The sequence below is a fragment of the Macrotis lagotis genome, chromosome 1 (assembly GCF_037893015.1).
Source record: "Macrotis lagotis isolate mMagLag1 chromosome 1, bilby.v1.9.chrom.fasta, whole genome shotgun sequence".
Lineage (NCBI taxonomy): Eukaryota > Metazoa > Chordata > Mammalia > Peramelemorphia > Peramelidae > Macrotis > Macrotis lagotis.
The window spans coordinates 287,383,578-287,394,324 of NC_133658.1; the positions used below are offsets into that span (position 1 = coordinate 287,383,578).

Sequence of the window (10,747 nt, forward strand, 5' to 3'; positions counted from 1 at the left end):
ATAGGTCTAACCCTCAAGGGTTCTCACTTTGGTACAGGGAGAAAGATGAGTTTACTCACCTCTTCTCTCTCTTATCTTGGTGTATGCTTGAAAGGAGATGGGATCTTCTTCCTCTGTGGGAATGCTGCAAACTTATGTCCTCCCACCAACCAGATGGGTATTTGTTCCCTGATCTACCTGCTGCCCCACACTGAGGTAGCTCCTAACAACCAGTCCCTTCCTGTCACCCTCAAGACCCAGGCAAGGTACCAAAGGGACCCTACTCTCATTCCTTTCTTAGCGGTTTTAGGCATCCTTTCTGGAGTGGACCCAGAGTAGGAGGTATCACAATTCTCTAAATTACTTTCAGTGCTATCAAAAGACCTTCAGGAAAATCCTGATGATATAGCCAAAAGCCTCCTACAGATTCAAGATAACTAGCCACTGTAACCTTACAAAACAGACAAGGTCTAGATTTACTGACTGCCAAGTAGTCATGTGGACAATAGAATTATTGAATGGATGAAGAATGTTGTTTCTATGTTAAGCAGTCTGAATTGGTTCTGGATGCTACTAAAAAACCCAACTGATAGAACCTCATGTATTAGGAAAAAAAATCAGCTGACACCTGGTCTACTTTGTTTCAGTCTTCCCACATACTCTCTTGGCTCCTTCCCATATTAACCCCATTAATCACCATCTTTTTGTCATTCTTAAGTCCTCCTTTGTTCTGAAGGCTTACATCATCCAAAAAACAAGGAACATTGCAACATTGCAGATGGTCAAATCCATGATGCTACTTCGGGCCCAGTGTTACCAATAGTCCACCCTTTACCCTTTGTTGTAACTGATGACATCATCTCCCCAACTCAGCTAAAAGCAGCTATGAAAGACCTACCTCAGACCCCAGTTCCCCTTAGTTAAATTAAAATAAAAAGGCTGAAATGTGGATCCAGGCCTGAGTTTCATTCTTGCTCAGTAGAGCCCCATTGATTATCCTTTCTCAAGGACAGGAATCCTAACCTTCACAGAAACTCCAATCAATGCCCAATCTCACCTTGATGACCCCTTCCCCCAAACAAAGCATCCTCTAATGGAGACCCCAACAGCTCCCAGTCTCTATAGAAACCACACCACCCTGCCTTCTATATCCAATACCCTATGAAAAGATTTGCTCTCTCCAATACCCTATGAAAAGATTTGCTCTCTCCACTACCCATTGCTGGAGTCTACTTGGACCCAGCCCACTGTTGTTCCCTTCAATAAAGTTTTGCATTTACTTCCATTTATAGCACCTTCTTCCTTTTTACCTAAGGCTCACCTTTTGATCTTTCATTAATGAGAGATAATTAAATGTTTGTTAACTCGACCTGGCAAAACAAATTATTAGGAATATATATATGTAAGCATGTGTATGTGTTTGTCTACATATTTACATATGGTTTGAATATCTCCACTGGAATCACTGGTTGTGGACAGAGAATTGACACATACTTATTTTCCACAATTTTTGATAGGGGAAAGCCCCACCAATAAATGATTACAGCTAACATTTATACAGTGCTTAAGTTTGCAAAGCACTTTACATACATTATCTGGTTATGGGTATTATTATCCTCATTTTACAGATGAGAAAATTGAAAGTTTAAATATTAAAAGTGATTTGTCTACAGTCACCTAGTAAATATTAGATGCTGATGTCATCAGTCTTTACACTTCACTCTACCATACTGGATCTCAATAATTTAGAAACTCTTCCTTGCCTGGGACTATGTCAAAGGGAGAGAATCTGAAATTCAATAATCCTATTGTTCACATGACTACTGAGCTTTCTGAAGGAGTCCTAGAAGTTGGATGAAGCCTGGTAGTGCGGAAGACACTCACCGATGTTGTGTTTCTGGTCGGTAAAAGTAGTCCACTGGGGTGTCTAGGCGAGAAAAAATTGGTGGGGGGATATAGAGAGGTAATTCCTGGTTGAAGAATTCTTCCTTCTCTGGTTTGAGCATAAGAACTTTGTCATACATAGAAGTGTTTTTGCAACCTGCTTCTGTGTGTATTGCCAGATACTGAAAATCTGACATTCCTGGAAAGAGTAAAAAAAATTACTATCATTATGATCAAGAGACACTCTAGGGGAAGTTAGGTGGCACAGTGGATAGAGAAACATGGATGAGGACAGGAGGACCTGGCTCAAGTCTAGACTCAAACACTTAATACTCATTTATCTGTGGGATCTTGGACTTTTCACTTAACCCTATTGACATGCAAAAACAACAACAACAAAAAAGAAACAAACACCCCATAATCATGGTTACAATATAAACTCTATGATTGTCACCTAAGAACACCTGACTCCAAGGCACAAAACTCTAATATCCTTTAAAAGTTCTAGGCAAGTATTACTTGAGGAAGAGCACTAGACATTTACTCTGCTGAAGACAGAACTAACTTTGCAGCAAACTCCTTTCTACTTAATTGCCTGGATCAACACCAACATTCTTCCGGTTTATGTGATATTACAACATGTCAGAAGTTGACAGGAAGAGATAGCATGGAAAGAAATGGAACAATCAGGAGATTTGGATCTTATCCTTAGCCATACAATTAGCTGTGATATTGGGCAAGTCAAGTTCCCTTCCAGATCTGTGAAATGAGGGGACTGAATTAATTCTTGAGTCTGACCTCTAGTTCTAGAGTCTAGTCCAGCTCAATTAAGTATATTATGTTTGAAAGACTTTTTTTAATACTATGAATAACCTAGCTCTAGAAAGAGCACCCTTTATCATTTTTACTCCATCTTGCTAGCTTAAGTCTTAAAGTAGTTCTTGGGGAAACTCTACCCCTCACTATAATTTGTATATTTTTATTTTTCTTCCTTTCTACATCTCCTCTTGTCTTGTACTTTTTGTTTTTCTTGTTCATTCTTATGTCTCCTCCACCTATCTTAGGCCTGAAATGATAGTACTCATGGGCACTGATGAGTCCCATGGGACCTCTACCTTGAAATTTGTAAACAGTTGTAATGATGCCCAAGATTTCCATGTCAAACTTGACTTCTGCAACAGTTGCTCCTCCACCTTCCGCTCTCCTCTGTCTTGTCTTCTTCTTGATCTTAAGCAGCAAACTACTGGTAGGGAAACGGTTGGCACACACAGGATGGCAGTATGGATCCTTGGGGCGGAAGTACAGCTCTAACCTTTTGGCTGAGTCTGCATAGATCTGCAATGACAGAAAAAAAAATCATCAGTGTCATCCCAAACACATCCTCCTCAAAGTCTTTCAATATTCAACTGCAAATTTGGGAAGTGGCTGGAAGCTGCAAAATGAGAGCTGAAAAATTTAAGAAATGAAAGTCTCAAAATAAATAAATAAAGAAATAAAATTTAAAGAAAGAAAGAAATGAAAGGATCTTAGACTATAAAATGTTAGATCTGAAAAGAACCTTAAAGGTGATTTAGAGAAACCTAATCATTTTAATGGAAGAGGAAAATTAGGCTCAAAGAATTGAGAATTTGATACATATATATATATATATATATATATATACACACATACATATATGCAAATACATGTGTATAGATGTATTTATGTGTGCATGTGTATATGTAGGTATGTGTGGTTATATATGAGAAATAGAAAATAGAAATAAAAAAATGTAAATGAGAAATGGTTCAACAGACCCCATTGTTGCTAAGATATCAACAGAAATGAAATCTAATGGTTCTGAAAGATCTTTCACCATCCCAACACCAAAAATGCCTGAGGTCAAAGGAGAGCAGAGTGAATGAACAACTAAAGGCTTGCAGGAACTGGATGCTAAACACAAGCATTAGGAAACAGCATGGTCCTGTTGAAGGAGATCTGACTCAGGATCAAAGCAACGGGGTTTACATCCAACCTGCCCTTGAGAGTCTGGGTTCCAATCCCCTCTTAGGTTAAAAAATGGGGGCGGCTAGGTGGCGTAGTGGATAAAGCACCGGCCTTGGAGTCAGGAGTCCCTGGGTTCAAATCCGGTCTCAGACACTTAATAATTACCTAGCTGTGTGGCCTTGGGCAAGCCACTTAACCCCATTTGCCTTGCCAAAAAACAAAAAACTAAAAAAAAAAAACCTAAAAAGGGGGGGGAGGGGAGGAATGGCTTAGATGGTCATTGAGGTCTCTGCCAGTTCCACATCCGGGGCCCAATCACCTACTGACCTTTAACACCCAGCATCTCCCATCCCCCAAGGCCAGGCGGGGAGGCGGGGCCTCTGCCCCGTTGCCTAGGAGACGCCCCGCCCCGCCCCCACTGCCGGCCGCTCCTCCGCCCCGGGCCCTCGCCCGCGCCCCCGCCCGCCGGGGCTCTCACCCGGGAAACGCCTTCCTCCCCGCCCAGGGTCTGCAGCATCTTGGGCACGTCCCGCACCACGCCGGGGTACTCCACACACACCAGGCGCCTCTCCTGCTGCAACTCCACCGACACGGCCGCCATGGCGCCCCACTTCCCGTCGTGCTCCGGGACGAGCAACCGCGCGCTCCCAAACCCGTCCCCCGAGCCACCTGGTCGCGAGTTCCGAGGAAGAAAGGTTCCTATGTCTCTCTGGCTACCAGGCGGGCAAGCGCAAGTGACCGGTGCCCTCTGGTGGAGACATCTGGAATTGTCAAATTAAAGGATTTTTTTTTCAGTCTTGAGTTTTTTAGAGCAACAGACCTATGATTTCATGAGTTGAAGGAGTTGGCCAGCAAAAAACCTCCCTCTACCCATGCATGTGGCATCTGGCTGGGGCATGGGCAGATTGTGACTCCAAGATCACACAGCCGGGCATCCTCCACAAATATTTCTTAATCACTTACTTGTGTCCAAGTTCTAAAAGACAGCCTCTGCCCTCTAGGAGTTCACAGTCATATGGGGTAGACAATATACAAATAACTCTGTTGTGTGTGTGTGTGTGTGTGTGTGTGTGTGTGCATCAAGACATGTACTAATAGTTTGGAGATAATCACAGAAGGAAGATAGAAACATTAAGGGGAACTATGTCTGGCCTTTGCTACTTTGTCACTAAGCTGCATTTTAATAGAAAAAATCCATGACCGTGAAAAAAATGTTAAGAATCAACCATTCTAAAGGTATCAAATAGTTAGAGAGGGGCAGTGAGATGGTGCTAGAAAGAGCACTGATCCTGGAGTCAGGAGTATCTGAGTTCAAATCCAACTCAGATTCTTAATAATTATCTAGCTGTGTGACCTTGGACAAGTCACTTAACTCCATTGCCTTAAATAAATAATTTTTTTTTAAAGACTAGTTAGGGGCAGCTAGGCGGCACAGTGGATAGACCACCAGCCCTGGAATCAGGAGGACCTGAGTTCAAATACGACCCCAGATACTTCATAATGACCTAGCTGTGTGGCTTTGGGCAAGCCACTTAACCCCATTTGCCTTGCAAAAACCTAAAAAAATGAATAAAAAGGAGTAGAGAGAAAGAACACACACACATCACACACACACACACACACACACACACACACACACACACACAAACACATGGGTTATCAAAGAGAATCAATTATATGATGCTAAACTTCAACTGAGGGGGAAATCATTGTGATAGATGGAGCCTTGGATAGGACTAGAATATTTTTTCAACCAACAAATTTATTATTATTGTTCTCAAAATATATTTATCTTCTTCATTTTTATTATCAAGTATGGTAACAAAACCTCAAAGCAAAGGCCCAGAAACAGAAGCAAAAGAAATGACTGATGATGAAATTGCTTTCCATTTGTCATATTTGGAAAGTATTTTCATATCCATTACTCATTTGTCAAAATTTGTTGAACCTCAGTTCAGGTTTTGGGACAGGAAAATAGAGAAGGAAAGGGAGAAATAGGAGACATTATGGTATAATGGAAATAAGAGTACTGGATTTGGAATTGAAGACTTGTTTTGTAATCCTAAATCTGTTTTGAAATTTAAAATAAGTCTGTGAACAAGCCACAGAATGAGTCACTTTTTGGAGCATCGGTTTTGTGAAGGCAGAATTTTGTTAACTTTTTGACCTACAGGGTCAGCAGGATAGAGAGATTTAGTTAGTTTGAATATTTCTTTATAATAGAAGACACTTGAATCTGTTTTGCAGATTGAGAGAAAGAACCCTTGGAAAAGTGCTAAAGAGAGAAAGAAGATGATTTTTTAAAAAAAGATGATGTTTTAGAGGAAGCAGAAGATGAAATTAAGGCAAAGGAAGGAATGGCCATTAGCCTTATTTCTTGAAGATTACAGGAAAATGACACAAGACTAGAGAAAACCTATATAATTGTGATAGTTTTGTATTCTGTAAGACAAGTTGGGATAGAACTGGAAACATCAGAGAGAAAAGTGAGGAGATGTAACGAGAATAAATTCTATGGAGGAGAGCAGGTAAAGGAGTATGACCCCAGGGAGCACCTGATGATACTGATGACATTCACCAGGAATTTGGGGTTAGCCCTGAAGGTCAGCCCCTTTCTGACTTTTCTGGTCCATTCTGTTGGTGAAACAATAAGAAAATACATTTGTGGTACTATAGGAGATAACCGTGGAAGAGAGAATGAAAAAAAATTAAATATTTTTAACAAAGGAAGGAAAAGGAGCCCATATTCTGCCCCCCCATGGTTCAGACAATGTAATCTGTTTCCTTTGGCTCATGTCCCCTTTTTATCATTAGATTGGATAGGTATTTCAATGGAAAAAAATAAGAATTAGTAACTCAGGGACCATTAGACTCTTCTTATAATATCTGTATCCCATTGGAGCATCCAGATAATTTATGTTCCTGCCATTTACTTTATAGTTCAGGTTATTAATTGAATCCACCACCAACACAACACTCTAGCCAAACTATACTGCTTCATATATGTCATGCTATTGGCATGTACAGAACATGAGTCATATATACTAGGCACACCTGACCCATGGTCTCTGAATGCTTCTATGGACAGGATTTGCCAGCCTTCTGGTCTTAACTCACAGGTTACCTATACCTGGAATCCCATGTTAATCTTCACCTGTTGAAATCCTCCATATCCTTCAAGGTCCTGTTCAAATGACTCTTTTAGGAAGTCAGCAATTCATGAATCCCTAATTCAGGAATTATCTTTCCTTCTATTAGTTCTAGTGTATTATAGTTATTGCATTTATGATTCTCCTCCCTTTACTGCATATTATAACTTCCATGAATTAGATTACTTATCTTTGTTTATCTTATGTTTTATCATTTTAATAATTAATGCATATTATTTATAAGTTCATAGGAAATATTTTAATTAATTGTATTCATATAGTTAATATTTTATTGTGTTATTTATTTATATTTATCTTCCTATCAGATCCCTGCCTCCAGCACCTAGCACAATACTCTACACAGTCGATACTTAATGAGTTATTTTTGTGGAAGGAAAGAAAGAAGGAAGGAAAAGAGTGAAGGAAAGAGGTAGAAAGACCAAAAAACAGGATGCATGGGAAGAATAAAGGGAGGAGAAAAAAAGAGCATGAAGCCTAAAAGTACTATAATATATGAACTTGTGAGACTGACTTATTGAACCCAGGATTAACAATTTTCTTCATGAAAATTGTCTCCTCTAAAGAAGTCTCTTTAGCAATTATACCTTTTTTTCTTAATAATGTGATCTTGGTCATTTTCCTTGAGGATGGATTTCTAGGCTAAAAGAATCTTTCTCTGAATGGACTTGGTGGTAATAAATTTTTATCCTTTGGAAGTGAAGGAAGCAACCCCAAATCAGTCAGAACATTTCCAGAGAATGAAGTGGTTGATCACTGGGTCACAATGTTTTGATTAGAAACCTGATGTGCCTGACTAGAATGTCCAAATTGACTGGATTGACCCTCAGAACAATCTAAGCAAGAGCAACATTATGTGAAGCAGTGTCTAGTATCTCAAAGAGATGTCTTTAAGACAATTTTCATTTAGTATACAAATCATAACACAGAAAATCTCATGAAGATTTATTATGCTGCTCCTGTCATTTGGCAAGTACTTGAGAAAATATGTTTTGAAGCAGTTCCTGTCTTCATTTTTAGAAGAACATTTCTTCATCCTCTTATGAAAAAATAAAATGCCCAAAACTTAAATGTACAAATGAAGGGCTTTTGTTTTTAACTAAGATATAGAGTTTGTTTCTACTATTTTGCCAGAACAAAGTTTATCTGATAGCTCTATTACAATGTAAACTCCTTGAGGGCAAGGACTATTTCACTTTTTTCTTTGTATTCCTAGAGCCAAGTGTCTTCCAAATATGCAGTAAGAATTTAACAAATCTTAACTGAAATAGTCTTTGGAGTCAAGAAGTAATCTGGCAATTAGCTCATGAATGAGTTCTGAACTTTAGCTAGTAAAGATCAGAGGAGCAACACTACTCTCTACATTTGCAATTGTATCACAGATTTTGTTCTAGATTCCATATTGGGGTGTTATAGTGGTTATAGTGATCCTTTCTAGTGTGCCTTGTGGATAAATAGGAAATGTATCCTATTCAGGTTTTAAATAATTTCTTGCTCCCAGATTCTGACTTTCAAATAAAAGTATGTCATTATACCTTAGGTAGAAAATGTGTCTAGCTAAATCAATTCCATGTACCCAAATACAACTGTGTAACAAACAAAAAAGAAGACCTTATTCAGGACCATGGACAGAGATGACCCACCTTATTGTATCCCAAATCTTGACAGTAGTTTTATGACTTTGGAGTTACTTCATCTGTAAAATGATGATGATGGTGGTGGTGGTGATGACAACAACAATAATGATGAGTAACTTTACCTCATAGTATTGTGAGAAAACAGCTTTATGAACCTGAAAGAACTACAGAAATAAGAAATTTTGTTGTTTTTTTTAACTGAAGCTGCTTCCTGAATTGCCTTTTCTTACAACTCTCGGTAGGTCATTGTTGATATTTATAGAAGACACAAGACATCATTTATATGACAAGTTTTATGAGAAGGTATAAAAAAAATAGGAATTACTCATCTCTTCTCAATCCCCTACACAGATTTCATAAGTCAATCTCTGTGCTCTTACTCATGGTTCTCTCCATCTGGAATACCCTGATTCCTTATGCTGATTCTGAATTCTACCTATTCTTCAATGCCCAGTTGAAATCTTGTCTTCTCCATGAAACATTTCATTACTACCCCAATCCATGATAATTTTATGCACCTCAGAATCTGCACACATAACTCTGTTATTATCCTTTAATTTCCTGTGCATGATTCTTACCATAATTCTTACCCAACTAGATTATGGAACTGAATCTCCTTCTCTTATCTCCTTCACATCACTGGGTATTTAGTGTGTATGTGCTTGTAAAGACTAGTTGATTACTCTCTGAGAGCAAGAACATTTGCTTTTCCAAATCAGAGGATAGAGCCTCATACATAATATGCATTTAGTAAAGGGATCCTCACTGCAGCAAGCCATTTTTTTTACTTATCTAGGATTGATTTTCTATCATATTCACCACAACAGCTATTCCAAATCTCTTATCCTCTCTAACCACTTAAAGTACCACTTTCTTCTCTCTCTCTCTCTCTCTCTCTCTCTCTCTCTCTCTCTCTCTCTCTCTCTCTCTTTCCCTCTCTCTCTCTCTCCCAGCAGAAGATCTTTTCTCACATTTCCTTGAAAAAATTGGGGTCATCTATCTTGAGCTCCCTGTCCTCCCCTACTCTATAATTAAAATCATCCCACTGTCCTGCTTTGTCATTGTTCCAGTCTCAAATAATTAGGTAGACCTTCTTGTCAATTTCATTCCCTCTATTTGTGTCCTTTATCCCATAGCTGCTTCTCTACCCTTAATTTTCCATCTTTGTCAATGTGCTTCTTCATGAATGTGAATGCTCACTTCAAACTTGACCCTAGCTCCATGATACTTTTGACTACTTAAACTTCTTAAAGGCAAAGACTGTCTTTTTTTGGTTGATACTTGTTTTCCATTCATTTAGCATAGTACTTCAGGTATAGTAAGTGCTTTATAAATGTTCTATTGATGTAGGAAATCATGGACATAGGGAACACTGTAATTGGAAATAAATTTTGTAATCTTTTGCACTGTTAAAATTCTGTCTGTCCTATGAGGGTGCTTTTCAATCTGACCTTGGTCACGCTATCATTGATGGGTCAAACTTACACAGGTGTGACAATCATCTTCCACAGGAAATGACATGTTAGACTTAAAGCCCCCTTGCCTATTGAAAGAAAGATCAGCAGGTAGCTGACTGTCTATTGGAGAATACCTGGAGCCAGCTACTGGACCACTCCCCAAGCTCCACCCTTGTCCAACCCTCTACAGAAGTGTATTTAAGTCAGGGATCTGAAAGAGAAGCTTTCTTCTGCCTATTTTCTCCCAGCAAGGATGGCTATTTTTCTCTTTATCTGTCTAAGCTAATACCATGTGCTCCTGGGTCTCTATGCCATTGTGCTTGAACTCACTTGAGTAAAAGTCAACCCTTATGGCTGTTTCTCCTTTCCCTCAGCTCAGTCCCGTCTTCTGGCTACTTCTCTTTTTACTTTCTCTCCCTCAGGCACCTCACCTAATTCTTTGTTATTCAGCCTATCTTTTTTTTTTTTAGATTTTTGCAAGGCAAAAGGGTTAAGTGGCTTGCCCAAGGCCACACAGCTAGGTAATTTTTAAGTGTCTGAGATCAGATTTGAACCCAGGTACTCATGACTCCAAGGCTTTATCCACTACCCACCTAGCTGCCCTTTTATTCAGCCTATCTTGAAGCAGCTTCTTATC

At 39.2% G+C, this 10,747-nt stretch overlaps 1 protein-coding gene across 2 annotated transcripts in view; it reads right to left on the bottom strand.

Annotated features, from left to right (window-relative positions):
* GTF3C5 (general transcription factor IIIC subunit 5) overlaps positions 1-4,488 on the bottom strand; it is a 36,562-nt gene extending 32,074 nt beyond the window's left edge. The window contains exons 1-3 of one of the 2 annotated variants that reach the window (XM_074210812.1): positions 4,328-4,488; positions 2,979-3,198; positions 1,864-2,062 (exon numbers count right to left, since the gene is read on the bottom strand). In XM_074210812.1, coding sequence (XP_074066913.1) covers positions 1,864-2,062; positions 2,979-3,198; positions 4,328-4,450 — 542 coding nt within the window. In that variant the 5' untranslated portion in view covers positions 4,451-4,488. The remainder of the gene's footprint in view (positions 1-1,863; positions 2,063-2,978; positions 3,199-4,327) is intronic. The other variant, XM_074210813.1, reaches the window with a different exon arrangement.
* Between the last annotated feature and the right edge of the window lie 6,259 nt (positions 4,489-10,747).